Here is a 20,338-nt window from a genome sequence, read left to right as displayed (position 1 = left end):
GAGAGAGGAAGTAACAACATATTGATAATGCATCATAATGTATTGATGATGATGATTATTATTATTATTATTATTATTATTAGTTTTTGTAGTAGTAGTTTGAGTAAATATTATTAGTAGCCTAGTAGTTGTCGTAGTAGTAGCAGCAGTAGCAGTAGCAACAGCAGCAGCTGCAGTGGCAGCAGTAGCAGCAGTAGTAGCAGTAGCAGTAGCAGCAGTAGTAGCAGTAGCAGTAGTCATAGTTATACAGTAAGTATAGTATTGTGGGTGAGCGCTCCAGAGATGGCCATCTTGCATTCCTTACCTGGCTTGATTTAATGTCTTTTCTCATGTCATATATTGTAAAATTAAAACCACCGGTAATAAGCCTCAGACCCTCCTGGACGTCAGCCCCTGACGCTAGCGCTCGGCTTGGCCCCTCCCTGCAGACGGAGATCCGGACCAGCTTCGACGACCTGTACCGGCTCATGTCCAGCCGGGAGGAGTTCCGCTGGATGATGCTTCGTATCAAACGCATGGCCGAACCCTGGCTCAGCGCCATCCAGTCGCTGGCCGAGAAGCAGGACCTGAGCAAACGCAAGCGCAAGAAGGTACGAACCCCAAACCCCCCCCCTCCGCTGGGGAAAGTTAGATAAAGAACCTGCGCGAGTAAAATCACTGGGTTTTAATAGGTGCATAAAGAACTAAAATGTTTTCGATGAGTTTTGTTTGTTTGAGGATGTTTATTGCGCAGTTGACACATCTTTTACATTTTAACCACTCTGATATGTGATTGTTTGGTCTCAGGCTGCCCAGCCCTGTTCCTGGAGATTTGCTCTGCTGCAGGTTTTCACTCCAACCCTAAAAAAGTAAATCTCACTCAACAGCGAGAGATCTTGTTGAGCTGCTAATTAGTAAGAATCAGGCGTACCAAATTAGGGCTGAATCGCAAGCCTGCGAGAAGGTAGAGGGTTGAGCTGCCCTAGTTTAGTCGTTTGCCAATCAGAAGTGGCTGTCCGTACAGAGCGGACACGCCACGCTCCGCTGCTCGTGTTTCGAAATTGCCTAGTTTACAGCAAAACGAGATATCATTATTTTGCTGTTTATGAATTTGAAGAAGTGTGTATCTTTATCTTGTGGCTTAATGAACACTTTTGGCCATATTTATTAAATATTACCGGCGGTGCCTGCAAAACAATGCATCGCTTACATGCTTTCAATTTAGCGATGTATTTACTAAGAGCGGGTGAGTAAACGTGCACAGCTGAGTTCATTTAAAATCACCGCCAGTATTTAAGATGTGGCTCGCGCATGGCAGGAGAGCGACGCTGTTGTACTGCTCCATCTGTGGTGGAGTCGGGTTTTGGACAGGTGTCAGGATCCATGGAGGCGCTGTCACCTTCACATGTTAACACAAAAAAAACTTCAGAGTACAGTTTTAATATTTCAAGTTGTTTAATTCCGTACCAAATATCCAACCGATCTCAAGAGTCACCGTCTCTCAACTGCTCCTAAAGCTGAATGAGTCGTGTTTTAAAAACATTTAAAAAGATTCTCTCCTTTCTTGAATGTGGGGGAGAGTCCCCATAAATGTAACGCTGTTACACGGTCAATAACTGAATGGCTACCATAGCCATTACATGTTGTACATGTGCAGTACTGTCCTCTACTGCCTCCCAAAGGAACAGAGCAATGTGATAGCCTTTGCGAGAAATACTTCTTTTGAGTAAAAATCTGTTCTGGAAGTAATTTTTGGGTATAAGCCTTTATTTTTATTTGTGATAAATCAAATCATACACCATTTAAAAAAGTTCTCTGTCCCCGAAATGTTAGTATGGTTTTTGAAATGTATTCCAGCAGGAACTGGATGCTAGGTGACCCAAAAGCATGATGTCCCCATATGTATAAATATATAAACAGCTGTTACAGTTACAGCGCTCACAGTTGCGATAACAACGTGCTTTTTGCTGTTATATGTTTACAGAGTGCCATCTAAAGAGAAAGCGAGAGGGTTGGTACCCAGGGAGGTCATGGACAGGGCTTCAGATTTGGAGATTAGGGACACTAGATGGTGTTGAAAACCATTTACTGTACATGTAGTGCCCTTTTGGGGGAGACTTTGAGCATTTTAAATGGTGTTCAGTATTTCTTAAAGAAATTAATTTTACTCATCAACATGTTTGAAGTTATTTCCATGTTTAATGTTAAATGTGTTCAGCTAATTTGCTTGCTGTGTTGATACAGCCATGTTGACATGTTGACATAATGGGAAAGAAACTGCTACCCGGTCACAAGAATTTATGGTATGCACACGCCAGATTGGTCCGTATGGTCATCTGTTTGCTTTGTACACGCTTGCCTGGGTGTTAAGAAACAAACAAAAGCAGCTCTCCTCATCTGTTTGGACATCACCACAACTGACTGGATGGTGAGTTATGAAGCTGCCTGCGCGCCAGTGTTTGCGCAGTCTTTTTCCATAAGTAAAGCCCCGTGCTTCGTAATCCGAGGATGTGGCTGGTCTCACGTCGCCGTCGGAAATGTGTTTTCCTTGAGTAACGTTAGTATGTGCGGGAAAAAAAACCTGCGTACGCACATTACAGGGCATTTTCATTTATTCTTACAGCTCTTCCACGCCTCTGATACAATCATATTGACCTTGGTTTTAATTGTATCCAATTCGATAAGGTTATCTATGTAATTGAAACGGCTGATGACTATTGACATACCAAAGTTGTCCGAAGTAAAATTTCATAGCGCTAGGCTAAGTGTTTTCTGAGTGAATGAGCAAAACCCGAAAACTGTCACATTTATGGCGACCCTCCCCTACTCCAGCGTGCTGACGATGTCTCCTTGTAAGAATGGCCAAGCTGTTCTTGTTCTGCAGATGTTAAAAAACAGACACGACTGCCTTTAGGGATGCCCAATTCTGTTATTTTTCCAGCGCAAAAGCTCCGATGTGGCACTTTAGTAAATATGGAAAAACACTACTTGTCTTGTTAGCGTCTATAAAAGGCCCACAGATCCTTAGTAAATATGGCCCTTTGAGTGCAAGAAAAACTAAATCCTAGTTAGCCTGGCAGCAGCACTACTGACTGAAATGGAGTGTATGAGGTGGTCAGTAACCTGGTCCTAACAGGGATACTGACCCACTGAAGGTCTCCAGTACTGACAACTGGTCAAAAAGCTTTTGAGAGTGTTAAAGATTGTGTAGGGTGTTTTGCCTGCTGTGACAGGGGGAGAGTTTTTATAGCCTTTTCCACTGATGCTCTTCTCTGGAGTGGCGAGATCAGGGATTGAAGCACATCAGGTGCCAAGCTCCATTCCTGGAGGGCCGCAGCGTCTGCTGGTTTTCGGGGTGTTCTCGGCACCAGCGGCTCATTTAAGTCATTGATTGGCTGCAGAATCCAGACACATTGTCCTCAGAGGCCCCACTTAGCAGCTGATTGGACGGAAACCACAAAAATGTGCAGATACTGTGGCCCCCTGGGGATTTAGCGTGGCACCCCTGCCTCAAAGGGTACAGTACAGTCCCCAGAGAGTCTATGCTTTTAGACTTATAGAGCAAGTGTTTCTCTCTAGATGATGGGCATTAGGAATGAAGGCATTCTCTTAGGTCAAAATACAATTCATAATACTTGTAAAGGGTTCTTGATGTGATATTCCCACCAATATATGTTGGATGAAGGAAAAAAACAACCCTTCATTACATTACATTACATTACATTTACTTGGCAGACACTTTTATCCAAAGCGACGTACAAAAAGTGCATTTCATGGTCATAGACAACTGCTAAACACAGGTTCAGTAAGGTACAATACTTATTTTGTAAGGCTATTTCTAGCCAAGAACACAGTTCACACAGTGAACACTATTCTGACCTAACCTCTGCAAAGCCAACTAGGCAGAAGAATAAGCTTTCATATTTATTGAACAAATACAGAAATCAAATGAAGTATTTAATTTTACAGTGCACAATACAGAGACACGTTTCATACGCCCATTGTTTTGTTTTTTATCACGAAATCGTGTCTGCCTAATATGCACTGCACCATAATGATATTTGAGTATGGATTTATGTTTCAGTGATGCTTACTTTATGGGTGAAGAAATAATAGCGGGATTACTGAACAAATATTACCTTTACTGTCACACTGTGAACCGCTGGTAAATACTTGTGCTTTTTTGGCTTGATGCTGTAGTTAGATCTTCCAAGAAGGATGAGTCATTTCTCCCTGATCTTCTTAATCTTTATGTAAACGATCTGACCAGTCATCCATTACGGATGTTCCATTGTAACCATGTTCGCACAAAAGAATGAAGATTCCTGCTGGAATACGGATTTCTTAAATGCTGAAGGGAGCTCTGTGGGTAATCAACGGCAAAGGGTTTGTTTGCACATACCAAACATTTTAGAGATTTTCTTTGCAAGGCCATTAACTTGGAGAATGATACTGTGTTTATATACAGTATGTAGCTAAAGGATGTCCTCAGCTTTCATAGGAACCCATTTCTTTTGCCAGCAAAGAACAGACGATTTTAAAGATCCAGTTAGACGTTAGACATTCATAGCTGATGATGACATGCAAGTTACTAATGGTAATTTTTCTGAAAAGGGCACTTAAAAGTCAAATGACAAGTGTGAGATGAAGTATGTTGGTCATGTGACATCATCCACAAGTGCCTGTGTCCTTTTGTGTTCAGATCCTGGTGCATTTGGGCCTGCTGACTAAGGAGTCGGGGTTCAAGATCGCGGAGAACGCCTTCAGCGGGGGACCCCTAGGGGAACTGGTGCAGTGGAGCGACCTCATCACCACCCTCTACCTGCTGGGCCATGACGTCCGCGTCTCCGCCTCGATTAACGAGCTCAAAGAGTGAGCACATCCTGTTTGCACCCATCCCCTGAACACAGGCACTCTCCGAACAAGACTGACATCATCCCTGCATGACACCATCCCTGAACACAGGCTGAACACTCATCCCCTGAACACAGGCTGAACACTCATCCCCTGAACACAGACTGAACACTCATCCCCTGAACACAGGCTGAACACTCATCCCCTGAACACCCATCCCCTCACCCCATGAATAGAGACTGAGTCAGTCTAGCTCACAGAGACAGGGGCATTCCCACTCGTCCCCTGATCACAGACCAAACAGACTAAAGACTTGTCTCAGCCTGAAATTAAAGTCCAGGAAGGTTGTTTCCTTTCAGTCAGTGGCCAGTGTAGGCCTGGAAAGCAAGGTATTTGGACGATTGAGCCATTATGTGGTGCAACAACAGAGCTTGGCTCCTGGTATTCAAATGCCTTGAATTTTTTGAGATTTTTATCAGTTTAAGAGGTCAAAGACATCACGGACAGCGGTGTTGCAGTTTTGCTAAATGCTATTTTTGGCCACTCCGTTTGCTTAGGGTGCTGATCCAGGTGCAGTTTTTTAAAATATCCAGAACGGAGTGTGTGCCATTAGGTTGGCAGGAGGCATTCATCAAACTTTCCCTAGGAAATTCCTCCAGATGATGTTTTGTGTCTGATAACCGCAGAGCGCTCTGTGGGGATTTCCGAGCGTGGGAGGAAATCCTTTGGGTTGACATAAGAAGCCTGGAGGCGAGCTCTTCCCGCTCCTCCCTTTGCCTCACAGAGCCGTGCGGCTCTGGCGTTCCTCCCTCTCTTTCTCCTGCGCTGAAATGCCACTCGCTCTCAGCCACTGCCGCTGCCGCCGGCTTCGTCTGAGCGAATCCCGAGGCAGCGCTGCCGCGGATTCCTGGCGTGCGCTGTCGTCTCATGGCCGCGGAAAGAAAACGGCGCACGACGATGTGCTTGGCGGGGAATGAATAGCGTCCTTCACAGCGAAGTTAAAAGTCGGGTGCTGTTGAAGGGCCTTTGTAAACGTATCAGGCTACACAAACCACTGATTTGACTTAGATTTGAGGAAACATTTTCGGTCGGTACAGAGTGTAGAGTGGTTTACGGAAGTCTACCCCGTGTCAGACCCCCCCAAAGGAGGACAGACTGTGTTTGCTGTGCTGACAGAGAGTCGGCAAGGTCTGATACTGCACAGTTACAGTCATTTACTGAGCTAACATCGCATGTAGCCTTAGGTTTTCCACCTACAGAGTTATCATGTTTGATGTTGTTGGAAAGCTGATGACACGTGGAACAAGTTGGTGTCATTGAATGGGTGCTGAATAGACATCTTTGAACACCATTCGAAAGGGGACGGTAGTTCATGCAAGTTACCTATGAGTAGCCAGCTTTAACAAAGGTTTTAAGGTCACTTGCGTGTACACTAGTGCCATTGCAAGATACACATAGTAGCCTTGTAGGCTACGCAAGCCAGAGGCACGTCCGCATCTACCAAGAAAGGTAGCGATCCGTATAGAGCCACACTATTGGTGGAAAGAGGCTATCGTCTTTTATTTGTAGTCTCCTTCTGTACAATTGTTAGCAACGAGGAAAGGTTAAAATATTAGTTTGGAGTCAGATAATCAAGATAAAATGAAATGAATCCCATTGCGGTAACACAAGGTTAGACTACTTTGCCTCTCAGCTGTTTGGTGTGTCGGGATTCTCACAGCAGAAATAGCACACCGTGCTTTAATGCTTTTGTCTCAGTAGGAACGCATTCCTCTCTTTGTATGTTTTATGAATACATACATGCCACTCCTCTGCTGTTTGTTCTATTAATAAACTCATCCCTATTCTCGGTTTGTTTTGTGAATAAACAATTCTCTCTGTTCTTTCTGTGTTTTTAAATGAATGAATTCTCTTTGTTTTAAGAATAAACGGATCTCTGTTCTCTGTTTTATAATGAAGCTCATCTATATTCTGTTATATGAGTCCCGTCCTCTCTCCGTATGTTTTATGAATACGGCCTTCTCCGCTGTCCCTCCACACCTTTCTGTGAGCAGACTCCTCTGTGCTGTCCGTTTATGTGAGTAAACTCTTCTCTTTGTACTTCCTCTACAGGATCATGAGAAGGGTGATGGGGAACAAGTCCAGCTGTCCAACCCAAGGGGACAAGGTGGTGGAGCTCATATACATTGACATTGTGGGCCTGGGCCAGTTCAAAAAGACTCTGGGGCCATCCTGGGTCCACTACCAGTGAGTGGCCTGCTCCTGCTTCATTAGTTACACATACCGTACCAATTTTATGGCCTCATGTTTCTCTTAGGACTTATGGATGTAGTCTTATTTGGAATATGTACTCTGGCTCCTGGCTAGCATAGTTAATGTGCATTAGCGCTTCAGTGAGGAGGCATCTGTACTCACTGGTCTGTGTTTGTTGTTAGCCAGGTCTGGTAGAATTACTTGTATAAATCACAAGTCGCTTTGGGCCAGGGCTCCTGCTAAATGAATGTAATGCAATGTAGGTCAACGGCTTGCCTTTGGTTATTAGCAAGTGGATGTTATGTGCTGAATGCGTTCTCAGGGTTTGGTTTTCCCGTGGAACCGCCCCGGGCTGCAGAAATAGCAGCGACCCCGCTCCGCTGTAGCATTGTGCGATGTCGCTGTGCCAGTTTGGCGGCCGCTGGCTTGGCGAATGAGCGTCCAGTGTGTAAGAGTAGCTTCGGCACAATAGCTTCGGATCGCTAACGGCCTTGAGTTTCCTACCGGGGGGCAGCCAGGGCGCGTTCGTTTGCGGGGTCAGGTTACGGCGTGCCTCCTGTCGTGTTACTTTTGTTTTACGAGAAACGGATCGTCACGGATTTCCTTGCCAGTCCGGTTATTCAGAGGTTTCACAGTAACTCTGAACTGAACACAGATTTACAGCTGTGCGTTCAGGCTGATTAGCACGCTGAAAGGTACAGAGGCAGCGCGTGAGCTAGGAATCCAAATTATGTCCCCTAACCATTATACTACACCACCGTCCTTCGCGGAGAACAATCTTTTCAGCTCTCGTATTGTCCTCCATCCTGTTAGAAATGCTAGCAGCGCTGCTCATTTCCAGTAATAGTGGAAGTTGCCGGTTGCCAATCAGGAAACAAATGATTTGACTTTCCTGAGACCTTTAGGGCGGTGTTGTGTTTGGAGAGGTATCGGCTGGGCTGCTTTGTAAATGCACGACCGGTGTGGGGTTTTTGTGTGCCAGCTTACGACAGGAGCAGAAATCCCATATTGTCTTGTTTTGAAGAGAATAAATGAAAAAGATCCATGCAGATGAGTCCTGCTTACAGCGCAAGGGGTGAACGTTTCTGTTCTTTCTTATTTGAAGGACTTTTCTCAGCAGCCGAGTTAAGACTGTTAGCACGTTTTCTCGCATTGGCATTTGACAAGACGAACATGACTTGTTTTGCTTGGCTTGCCTTGGCTTGGAATGACCTCTGTCATGTCTGGAGTGTGTGTGCATGCACTCAGCCAAGGCCATCGTGTTTTATAGAGACTCTGACTAGGCCAGGGCAGCTGAGATGCAGCTATGCTGTAGGGATTCACATTAAAACTAGTATCTGCCCAAGGAGAGATACTATTTGATAACTATTCATGTGAATCCAGATGGTTGACGGTCACCAAAGTTAAAACCTGGATTTTTCAATCAGATGAACTTCTTGTGGTGTATTGCTGCGTGTTTAATGATTGGCGGTCGAGATTAACGAAGAAAATGGCGCTCAAAAGCGAGGTTGTGTGCGCACGAGCTACGTTTGAGTCTGAAACAGTCGTCAGTTCGCGGGCTGGAGCTTCGGAGCAGTCCGTTGCGTTCTCGCACGCGTCCGTCGTGCAGGTGACGCGGCAGTAACTCGAGAGGCGTCGTCACCGTTCCAAATCAGCGCGGAGGATGCGGCGGCAGACGGAAAAAAAAAAAATTTGCCGAAAGTTGCTTTTGACGGGCTTGAAACGGCACACCGCCGTCGTCGCGCGGCCCGAGAAACCCAAGACCCGAACCGGCACGTTAATGTTTTATGCCCGTTCTCATTATGGATGATTAACCGCTCGCGGCCGGCGGGCGACATGAAGGAGTCAATCACCGGAGCTGATTCTCCTTCTTTGTGTTAAAAAAATAAAATAAATAAATAAATAAAATAAAATCCCTGTAATTACAGCCTTTATTTGAGCGGGTCGGACACGGGGGAGGAGCAGATCCGTTCGTTTCGGTTTTCAGGATCCTCGTCGCGGATTTTTTATTGTTTCCCCCCCCCCCCCCCCGGGGCGCGTGCGTCGAATTCCAGACGGGCGCAGAGATAGCGGCGGATAGCCGCGGAGCGAGCGCGCGCTCAGCCTGGTCTCGTTCGCCCTCCCCGGCGCCGCTCGCTCACTCACGACTCAGGTCTGATTTCTCTGGAGTTTTATTGATTTTAATTATCGCACCGCCGCCGCCACCTGGAGATTTATCCGCCTTCGCCCGCCGCTGAGAAGGAGCGCGGAGACAAACTCTGGGAGTAATACTGGAGATAGAAAAATCTTTCTGTCTGACGGCTGCAGAGCAACATAAATCATCGAGCGCATGAGCTGTCTTAACTGAGAGAAAATTGAAATGAAAGTAAAAGTATTTCAATCTGACAGCTGTGGAAAAACATGAAAGTTGGCTCCTGGGCCTGGTGATTTACGTTGTTCTACTTTTTGGCACCGACTCAGTACCAAAGATTCATTTAAATTTTCTCTTAGTTAAGATGGATCCTGTAACCAGTGATGTGTGGTGTATGTTTTGAACCTTCAATTTTTTTCAAAGAGGCATTTAAAGTACCTTCTGGAATGTGATTGTAATTGTGCGTTCAGTTTGCTTCAATTAAACAGATTTTTCCCTTTTGCCTCTGTTATTTTAGGTGTATGCTGCGAGTTCTGGATTCCTTCGGCACCGAACCCGAGTTCAACCACGCCCACTACGCCCAATCGAAGGGGCACAAGACCCCCTGGGGCAAGTGGAACCTCAACCCCCAGCAGTTCAACACCATGCTCCGTAAGTCAATCTCTCCCCTTCTTCCTCACTGGGGCAACTGAGATGGATAGCGTTGCTGGGGGGAGAGTTACGCCTGCCCGGTGTAAATTTTCCCTTTCAGACCCTTGAAGTGGAAACGTTAGACGCGAGTCTCCGTGTCAGGTCTTTAAAGCAGCGATGGGTGGAAATCTTTGCTCGCCTGAATGAGCCTTTGTCCTCTCCGCGCAGCGCTGCTTTCTTCTGTCGCTCCGGGCCCAGTTCATTTCCATGAGCATATATATTAGAGCCTGGACGTATTTGTCTTAAGAATTAACCTGAAAGCAAATACGAGTGCCCTGAATCCAATGTGGCCAGATCTCTGACGCAGTAATGCGTTTACTAAGAAAGAGGATCTCCATCCTTACTCGGGTTCCCAGAGAAAACTCTTGTGCGGGGATCCACAGAAACTTGGAGAAACCAAGACGTCACCGAGGGGTGGTGGGGGGGGGGTGCACTGAATGCAGATGAGATATTCAAATGCCTTTACTTGTACAGTGCCTTCGGAAAGTATTCAGAACCTTCACTTTTTCCACATGTTATTATGTTACGGCCTTATTCTAAAATGGATTAAACTTATCTTTATTCTCACCAATGTATGTGTTGGACTGCCTCGTGCCTCAGATGAAGGCTTGTGATTGGGAGCGTTATGCCCAGCGGCAGGCCGTGAGGAAAGTGATCCCGGAGTCTTGAGTTACTTTCGTTACCGTCCGCGCAGGCTGGCAGGGATCGCTGGAGCTGGAGAGACGCTGGCACGGCCGAGGGAGAGCTGCGCTCGGCTGTCGTGTGATGTCAGATGTCATCCTGCTGACATTAAACGGGCTGCCTGGCGGCTCACCTGGTTAAGGCGCGGTGTGCGGCGCGCGGATTAGCCCCGCGGCCTCGGGTCGAATCCGGACCCTGCCGGTGCAGGCCGTGGCCGGTAGCTGCGTGGGGTGATGGGTAGCTGCCCGTGGCGTCACCCCGGGTACGGGAGGGATCGAAACGTTTGCGCACCGATGAGGTCCAAACGCCTTCTGCTAAGGGCCGAACAAAGCCGAGGACTCGTACACACACCCAGCAGGCTGTCCCCCGATGCTCGTGCCCCACCACTGCTGGCCGATCGTCGCCTTTCCTGAGTGGAAAGGAAATGTGTGATCGCAGAACTCAAAGAGGAAGTGGATCTCAGACTATTTAGACTATTGACGTTGCAGATCTGCGGGGTTACATTCTTTTCTGTTTGGCAGGGGTTCAAAACTCTGTTGATCGTTTGCAAAGTTTCGTTCTGTTTGTAAGGTTAGATTTAAATGCAGTCCTTTCTTAGTTTTTATCCGTTTGCTGACACAGCCCTTTTCTGGCCTTTAAAGGTCAACTTCATCCTAATTCAATCTCTCTGCTGGTGGAGGCTTAAAAAAAACTATTTTTTTAAGGTTGTGATTGTCTAGATATCTCACTTATCGCTTTGACTCTTGTTATATATCACTATCACACTGAGAGTGCATTGCGGCTGCCCCAGTAATATGGATATTTCCATATCAATATCTTTTCTTTGATATTGTGGTTGATCCATCCACAGATCAATCAAAAGTAGATTTTAGGGTGAAGGTCCCTTGGAAGCCTGATGTTCTACAGAGCACCCTGTGGATATGAATTTGTGTAATAACCCTACCAAATATTTTAACGAGGAAATACTTGTCGTCATTGCGAAAGAGAAAGAAGATTCAGATCAAAGGGATAGAAAGCATAACAGGAACATCCTGTTATGGTGTAACATCATTCTTTGTGTCCAGGAAAAAAAATAATTCATCGTTTATACAGGGCCAAAATGGAGCCCATTTATTAAAAAACAGGCTCTGTGTGTTAATTATAGAGCATTCTGTGTCTCGCTCTGCGTTTGGAAGCCTCGTAGAAAAAACCAAACTGCCAATTACTGCTGGTTCAGGCAGATGGACAGTAAATCTTCCTTTTACCAGTTAACAGCTTGGGCCAAAAGAAACATGTCACCATTATGAAATGCAGTAAGATGAAAGCTTGCCGTTAAAGCACATTTCTGGCCAAGTTGTGCACAAAGAAACATTTTTTATCGGGTGGAAATAACCATAATAAAGGTACAGTTTTATTTTTCACATTTAATCACTGAAAAAACACTCTTTTTCATTAAAATTTTGAGTTTTTTTTATTCTAGGGGGTTGGCAGTCAGCGAGTGGCAGTCGGTTCGCTTGGATGCAGTGAGATCTTTCCTCTGCGAGGAGACACATCTCTCATTACTGTTAGTCAGATGTCTGTCTGTGGGGATGAGCGTAATGTGTGCTTGTGTGAAATGGAAGGCTACAGTGTCAGGGGAGGGTGCCAGCAGACAAACATTATCCAGTTTGTTGATATAAATTTCAAGGCCAGCTGAGGGCACTTTGAAAGGAGGGACACAAAATGTCAGCTTCGCCTTTTCCTCACAGGCATTTTAGGAATTAAGTTCATGGACGACACGAGAGAGAGAGAGAGACAAACAGAGAGACGACTTCATTCACTCTGTATAATTTGTCATTATCTTTCCCCTGGCCTGCAATTAAAATAAACGCTTTGTTTGGTCTTATGGTAATAACAGCGTTTAAATGCTGCCAGACATTTATTAGCAGCTAAAGTAGTTAGCGCGTCGGGCGCTTTTTCTCTCTGTCTTTTTAGCAAATGACAGTTTAATATGCAGGCCCTCCCTCCAGAGAATCAGAGGACCCTTCTCCCGCATTAAAGACTGAATTCAGGGCGGTGATATCATTCTCTTCGGCTTTGCCTTTCAGTCGCCGAACGTAACGAGAGCGTTCGGGCTGGGGTGAGCTCATCCGACAGAGGCCCGTCTGCCCTGGTTTGTTTAACGTGGCGTCCGGTCCCCCGCGGAAACGACGGGCTTCGCCTGGTTTCACCTTCTGTCCCCGGATCGTCACCCGCCGCAGAGCCCGGTCGGTCGGCCGTCGACGCCCTGCCGCCGATCGGAGCCGACTTGCCACACGTTCTTCGTATTCCAGAGAGGCCAATGAGAGAAGCTGTGGCTGAATCCAGGGCCGTTGCATTCGATTGCCGACCAATCACGGGAAGCCCTGTTTTCACGCTCCGCGCTGTCACTGGCCCTGCTGCTCATCCGCCTCGTCGTTATCCCAAATTTATTCAGCGCTAATGACTCTTCGGAACGTTATTTACTTGCGTTTTTGGTGTGAGGACTGTGAGATGCTTGCAGTCAAAATAAACAGTCCTGACTAGGCCTCCACAGGCATCTCCTTCAACAAGACGACTGTCCCTGAAGAAGTGATGTAAATTGCCCTGGAACTAGACATTTACTGAATAACTGAGCGCTGATAAAGACCCAAGGGGTGATGGGATTGAATCACTCCTGTCCCATCCTGCCCATGCGCATAAGTGAGAGATTTGATGGCTTCTGTCAGTAACGTTTCCATTTTACACCTCCGACTTAGTGATGAGCGGCGAGCCTGCCCCAGCGCTCCCGTTCCGGGCGTGTCCTCGTCCTCCACGCTGTCAGAGTCACAGAAGAACCGGAATGTTCCGCACAGAGCCGCAGCAGCCCAAGTGCAAATAGAAAAAACAAAATGGCGGGTTGAAATTTGCCAGGTCTGTATTCCCGCAAAAAAAAAGACCCGTTGGTGGATCCCCCCCGTGGCTTCCGTAAGAACTCGGGACCGCAAACCTACTTTTGGCCTTTGCTTTGGTTTCCACGCGGAATGCATTTTTAAAAAATCTCCTCTGTCGCTTTTTTCCTGGCGAAAGGCAGAAAGCTCTCGTCTTCGCGTCTGTGCTCGGAAACAGATGGCGCAGCCCTCGCCAAGCGGAGCCTTTGCCAAGTCAGCGCTGCCCGTTTGGCCCCTTGGCCCGTTGGTCTTGTGACAGTGAAGATCCAACACATGGCCACGAGGGATGTCAGTCAGTGTGAAGCGTGAATCGGTCTGTTCAGCCTGTCAAAGAACTTTGTTCAACTCAACTTGCTTTTGTTTTGTTAGTCTGTTGGCTACATGTGGTATTTAGTCATTTAAAAGAAAATGTATTCGGTGGTAAAGAATGAGTCTAGAGCCCTCCTTTGGTTGGGCTTGTTCAGTAAAGAAAATGGTGTTTATTTAGAAGGGTGTTTCTTGCTTGAATATCTCATGCTTATCTCTGATTACTTGTTAATTGCCTTTTAATCAGTGTTGTGATTGAACTGTGGGAGCAACATGTGCGCCGTTGTGTTGAAGTGTGAGCCAATCTATAAGAGACTCACCTTTGGTAAAGGAAGGAAATTGTCTGTTCTCTCACTTCCTGTCTCTTTTTAGCTCACACTCCAGATAACACCTTCCTGGGGTTTGTGGTGGAGCAGCACCTGAACGCCAGCGACATCAGCCGCATTGATGACATCAAGAGGCAGAACCAGTCCCTGGTCTATGGCAAAGTGGACAGCTTCTGGAAGGTAGGGATGCTTTAGGCTGCCTGCAGAACAGTAAGCTTGACCTGGAAGCTTCAGGAAGATAGGAATGCTTTAGGGTACCTGCAGGACAGTAAGCTTGACCTGGAAGCTTCAGGAAGATAGGAATGCTTTAGGGTACCTGCAGGACAGTATGCTTGACCTGGAAGCTTCTGGAAGATAGGGATGCTTTAGGTTACCTGCAGGACAGTATGCTTGACCTGGAAGCTTCTGGAAGATAGGGATGCTTTAGGTTACCTGCAGGACAGTATGCTTGACCTGGAAGCTTCTGGAAGATAGGAATGCTTTTGCATACTTGCGGGACAGTAAACTCAACATGGAAGCTAAACATCAACCAGCTAACAGCAGGGGCTTTTTAAAATCACATGTCCCAGTAAAGCTGTTGAATTGTAAGGGTCTCTCTCATAGTAAGGTTGGTGAATAATGATAAAAAAATAATTTGTCATAAACGGTAAGGTACATTGCACATCTACAATTCTTTTTATTTGAATTTCCCATCAGTGTAAAAGTCTGTTTCTGTAATGTTTCATAGATCATGAGTTTCAGGGGAACAGTGACAGGGACTGGATTTTGCACCTCTTATCTCCCCATCGCTATGCCGGTCCCAGAGTCAAACGCTTTGCTATTTTCGTCGTTGCTTTCGGGAATATTTTGCACCGACCTTGATTCTCACTGTTAAAGAATGCCAGGAATGATAAGCATAACGACAGTAAACTCACAAACCAAGCTCAGCGGGATGGGAGGGACGTGCATACCTACGCTAAAAATGACAGTTCGCTCCGAGCCTCAGCTGACTCAGATCCGCGGCGGCAGCTCGACTCTGAGCCGCGGCGGTACAGGAAGGAGCGGGGGTGGGTTGCCATCGCTACTGACCAAACGAGAGTCCTCTATCGCAGAAAGCAGGCAGGTGACCCCTATTAAAACAATGTTCCCTCCTTTGTTTAGCTATTTTCGCCTCTTCCCATTATAGTTCATACCTGTTTTTCTAGAGACCGCACCTCCTCTGACAGAACGTCAGGCTAACGAACGTGTCTCTATACCAGCAGTGATCGGAAGGGGATTGTTGCCATGCAACTTTATGCAACACTTAACAGACCAGTGCATTTAAATGCATATTGCTCAAAACAGTGTTATCTATGGATTCATTACGCAATGGGGCTTTGTGAAGCAGAAGTTGTCCCTTTGCTATTTATGACGCTCTTTGTCAAGAGTCAGATGTTGCTTGTCATAGGACTGGGCGATATCCCTTATTTTTAGGTATGCCAGTGAAGCATTAGTGTAATGGTATGCGGTTTTGCAATACTGTTGTCAACGGTACTTTATTGTTTTATGATGATTTGGCCCTATTTCCCAGTCCTGGCCTGTCACTTGTAATCCTACCTCTCTCTACCCCCTCAGCACTAAAGCAATCTCAGATTCTTCTCTTGCCTTCGATGGCCCAAAAACAATATCAGCTTACACACAGAGGGGAAAAAAAAGAAAAACTGCATTATCCAGTAAGAAGACCCCTTGCTGTGTACCCTCCCGTTTTTTTTATTTAAAAATGTTATTGTTGGGGCGTTTTAATGAGCTGGTGTAATGAGGAGAAAGATTCCAGCTCAAGGCCCTGTTTAATGTGTCCCAATTGGTATTAGGACTTCCCCGATCCCCACCATCGTCCTCTTTATGGACGACCCGCAGCGGCAGTGTTATGATGACAAACTGAGGTTTTTACTTTAGCTTCAGTGTAGCAGCCTCAGGCTGAGGGAAAGTTCTGCATGTGTTGTGTCACCATGCTGAAAGCTTTGCTGTGTGGTTTCTCAAAGCAAGAAGTTGATAGAAATCATAGAGATCCATTCATAGCTAACTTACATAATGTTGGTCGTTGCTCGACCAACATTTACCATTAAAACATTATCGTTATCGCAAGCAACTAATGAAAGATTTCTAAGTTTGATCATCTACATGTATATTCGGCAAGAAAATATTTTTCATTAGATAGTCCAGTTTCCTGCTCTCTGCCGCTTTACAGCTCACTGATTGGCTATGAGCTACTCTTCCCCTGATTGGCTGTGGATACCTTAATTTTGATTGGTGCATGCACATGTTGTTTTTTTCCTTATCATACCTGGAAAAATAGTGCCAGAATTTATTGTTGTGTGTCCACAGCTTGAGATTTGTAGTTTGCAATTTGTAGTTTAAGATCTGTAAATTAGGATTTGTAGTTTTGCAATGCGTAGAACGCGCTGGCATTGTGCTTCGCGGTGAGTTGTGAAACACATGTAAATAATATTGGCAGTAAAATCGCTCCACAGCTGTTGTCCCCTCCTCAAACAGATGACAGAGTGCTGAGTGGAAACATTCGTTTTTTTAAACATCGCATCACCCGGCGGCGCAGACAGCAGCGCTGGAGCCGCCGAGCTCCGCTGCGATGCTAATCAGCCGCCCGCTCGCGCCTGTCTGTTTTCGCCTCGCCTTACGCCCCCGAGGGGGGGTGGGGGGGGGAGACGGGGCGCGCGGGGTCGGCCGGCGGGCTCCCGGGGACAGAGCGCCTCATTGTGAGGCGGACAAACGGCGCGTCCTCCTTTGTGCTAGCGAGCTCCCCGGGGTTCCCCGGATCTCTCCGGATCAGGGATTCTCTTTACGGCGGCAGGCGCTGTCTGCGGCGCCGCGGAGCTAACGCGGCCCGGCTCGGCTCGGTGTGACCTGCATTCAGCCTTATCCAGTTCCTCAACAAAATGGCTGCCGGAGGCCACACAGGTTTTAGCTACAGCGTGAAGTTCCCCTTCACATACAGAAGAGTCCAAAATTCCATCTTGGAATGATGGTAATGCTCTTTATGATCAGTCAGTGTCATGGATGTAGATACCTTGGGGGGGTATTACAGTATCATGTTGTATGGGTGGTACTGTTAGAGTCCCCCCCCCACACAAAAAAATACAATAAAATACCAAAGCAAATTTCCCTTAAAGTTGAAATGAGATCTACATCCTTTGTCAGCGTCATTGCTTTGGGACTTTCCAAGGTAGCATTAAAGCAATCAGTAAATAGCTAAATGTAATGCAATACTGTATAATGCAATCAAATTCAATCCAGATTAATGAGCAGGGGAACAGGTGTTCACAGATGTTGTTCATAGAGACTGTGGTCCCAGGACCTCCTGCAGGACAGATGACCTTGGGGATACGCTAAGGCCTGCGACACACTTTCTCTCCTGACCCCGTATCGCACTCTGAGGGACACAGAGGCAGTAACTCGTCTCCTGAGGCCTGACCACTGACCTAGAATAACACGTTTCTAGCATTCGCCTCCCCCAGCTGATATGAGAGAGAGAGGAAAAAATACTTAGTGTTGCGGACACACTCAGATTGCCATATGGTAACCACTACACAGAAAAGCACACTACGAAATGGATGAATAACATGTCATGTGCACCTCAGTCTATGTGTGTGTGTGTGTGTCTGCGTATGTGTGGGTGTGTGTGCGTCTACGTGCTTTTGTGCCTGTGTGCGTGTGTGTCTGCGTATGTGTGTGTATGCGTGTGTGTGTGTGTTTGTGTGCATATGTGTGTCTGCATGTGTGTGCGTGTGTGCGCCCTGGGTTAATGGTGATGTCCATGCAAAGCTCAGAGCACGGTCATCTGCCCATAGCTCTGGGGACCTGGAGGCCTTGAGGAAGTCCAGATATGACCTACGGAAAGCCATCAGAGATGCCAAAAGAGCCTACAGGGACAAGTTGGAGTCTGATTACCACAGTTCCGACCCAAGACGCATGTGGTATGGACTGCGTTCCATCACAGACTACAAAGGGAGAAATAGCAGTGATGCCCAGCCCGCCGCCTCTCTTCCGGACGAGCTCAACATCTTCTATGCACGGTTTGAGGCAAGCAACGCCATCCCTACTGTAAGGCTAGATGAGGACCAGGACGACTGCACTCTGTCCCTATCTACGGCTGACGTGAGGAGAGCTTTTAAAAAAGTTAACCCTCGGAAGTCACCAGGGCCAGATGGCATTCCAGGCCGTGTCCTCAGCGCGTGTGCCGACCAGCTAGCGGAGGTATTCACCGCTATATTCAACCTCTCCCTGAACCAGTCTGCAGTCCCCACCTGCTTCAAACAGACCATCATTGTTCCTGTACCTAAGAAACCTGCCATCTCCTGCTGGAATGACTACCGCCCTGTAGCACTGACCTCCATCATCATGAAGTGCTTCGAGCGGCTAGTCAGGACCCACATCTGCTCCCTTCTTCCTGACACCTTGGACCCCCTCCAATTCGCATACCGCCCCAACAGATCTACAGACGACGCCATCGCACTGACAGTGCACACCGCCCTCTCCCACCTGGATAAAGGAGACACCTATGTGAGGATGCTGTTTATAGACTACAGCTCAGCATTCAACACAATTGTGCCTGCTAAGCTCGTTCCCAAGCTCAGGAACCTGGGTCTGAACACCTCCCTCTGCAACTGGATCCTGGACTTCCTGACGGGCAGACCCCAGGTGGTGAGAATGGGTAACCTCACCTCTTCTGCACTGACCCTGAGCACCGGAGCCCCTCAGGGCTGCGTACTCAGTCCCCTCCTGTACGCCCTGTTCACGCACGACTGTGTGGCCACACGCAGCTCCAATGCCATCTTCAAGTTTGCAGACGACACCACCATCCTGGGTCTCATCTCCAACAACGATGAGACCGCCTACAGAGAGGAGGTCAGTGTCTTGGCAACATGGTGCCAGGACAATAACCTCTCCCTCAACGTCTGCAAGACTAAGGAGATGATCGTGGACTTCAGGAAGCGACAGGGGGGGGGTCACGCCCCCATTCACATCGACGGAGCTGAAGTGGAGAGAGTCTCCTGCTTCAAGTTCCTCGGTGTGGTCATAAATGATAACCTCACCTGGTCCAGGCAATCAGACGCAGCAGTGAAAACTGCCCAAAAGCGCCTATACTTCCTGAGGAGACTCAAGAAGTTTGGAATGTCTGCTAAGACCCTCATCAATTTCTACAGGTGCACCATCGAGAGCATCCTCACTGGCTGCATTACTGCCTGGTACGGCAGCTGCTCCGCTGCTGACCACAAAGCCCTCCAGAGGGTGGTGAAGACAGCGGAGCGCATCATTGGCTGCCACCTCCCATCTGTGCGAGGCATCTACCACACACGATGCCTCAGGAAAGCACAGAAAATCATAACAGACTTCAGCCACCCAGGCTATGGTCTGTTCTCACTGCTGCCGTCTGGCAGACGCTTCCGGAGCATCCGGGCACGGACGACCAGACTCACAAACAGTTTTTTCCCTCAGGCCATCAGGCTTCTCAACCAGCAACATAAATCCCTGGGATCACATTGATCAGATGTCCTCCTGTGTATGCTATGTACGTTCAATGTACAATCTTATGCACATATCCATCAGCACTCCTGCACTTTATATATGGTTAATATTTAAATATTTAATACTCCTATTCCCACTGTCCATATCCCCCATCTGTACAGGCTGGTACTTATTTGCTGTTAATATTTAACACTTTGTTTAATATTATGTGTATTTTTATTATGTGTGATATTTCTTTGATATATTTTAGATATTTTCGATATTTTGCTTTTGCTTCTACGTAGTTGCTGCCTGCCATGTCACAAGAATTTCTTTGCTCAGAATGACCTGTGTTATACTGTGCACTTGACAAATAAAAACACTTTGACTTTGACTTTGTCTTACGTACGTGTGTGTGTGTGTGTGTGTGTGTGTGTGTGTGTGTGCCTGTGTGCATATGTGTGTCTGCATATGTGTGTATGTGCGTGTCTTACGTGTGTGTGTGTGCCTGTGTGCATATGTATGTCTGTGTGTGTGTGTGTATGCGTGTTTATGTGTCTGTGTGTGTGTGCGCGCGCGCATGCGTGTGTGTGTGTGTGTTTCTGCGTGTGTGTGTGTGTGTCTGCGTGTGCGTGCGTGTGCGTGCGTGTGTGTGTGTGTGTGTGTGTTATTACCTGTGTGTAAACGTAGCCAGTCCTCCATCAGCATGCAGCAGTGTTTCTCTGTCTCAC

General features: G+C 47.0%; 1 protein-coding gene across 1 annotated transcript in view; it reads left to right on the top strand.

Annotated features, from left to right (window-relative positions):
* The window catches only part of LOC135250442 (alpha-1,6-mannosylglycoprotein 6-beta-N-acetylglucosaminyltransferase A-like), an 81,785-nt gene that overhangs the window by 45,578 nt on the left and 15,869 nt on the right, over positions 1 to 20,338 (top strand). The window contains exons 7-11 of the mRNA XM_064326720.1: positions 429 to 590; positions 4,682 to 4,851; positions 6,946 to 7,080; positions 9,735 to 9,868; positions 14,173 to 14,306. Coding sequence (XP_064182790.1) covers positions 429 to 590; positions 4,682 to 4,851; positions 6,946 to 7,080; positions 9,735 to 9,868; positions 14,173 to 14,306 — 735 coding nt within the window. The remainder of the gene's footprint in view (positions 1 to 428; positions 591 to 4,681; positions 4,852 to 6,945; positions 7,081 to 9,734; positions 9,869 to 14,172; positions 14,307 to 20,338) is intronic.

The sequence above is a fragment of the Anguilla rostrata genome, chromosome 3, assembly GCF_018555375.3.
Source record: "Anguilla rostrata isolate EN2019 chromosome 3, ASM1855537v3, whole genome shotgun sequence".
In the NCBI taxonomy this organism is placed as follows: Eukaryota; Metazoa; Chordata; class Actinopteri; order Anguilliformes; family Anguillidae; genus Anguilla; species Anguilla rostrata.
The sequence above is the reverse complement of the archived record's forward strand: the minus strand, read 5'-3'. Positions and strand labels throughout refer to the sequence as shown.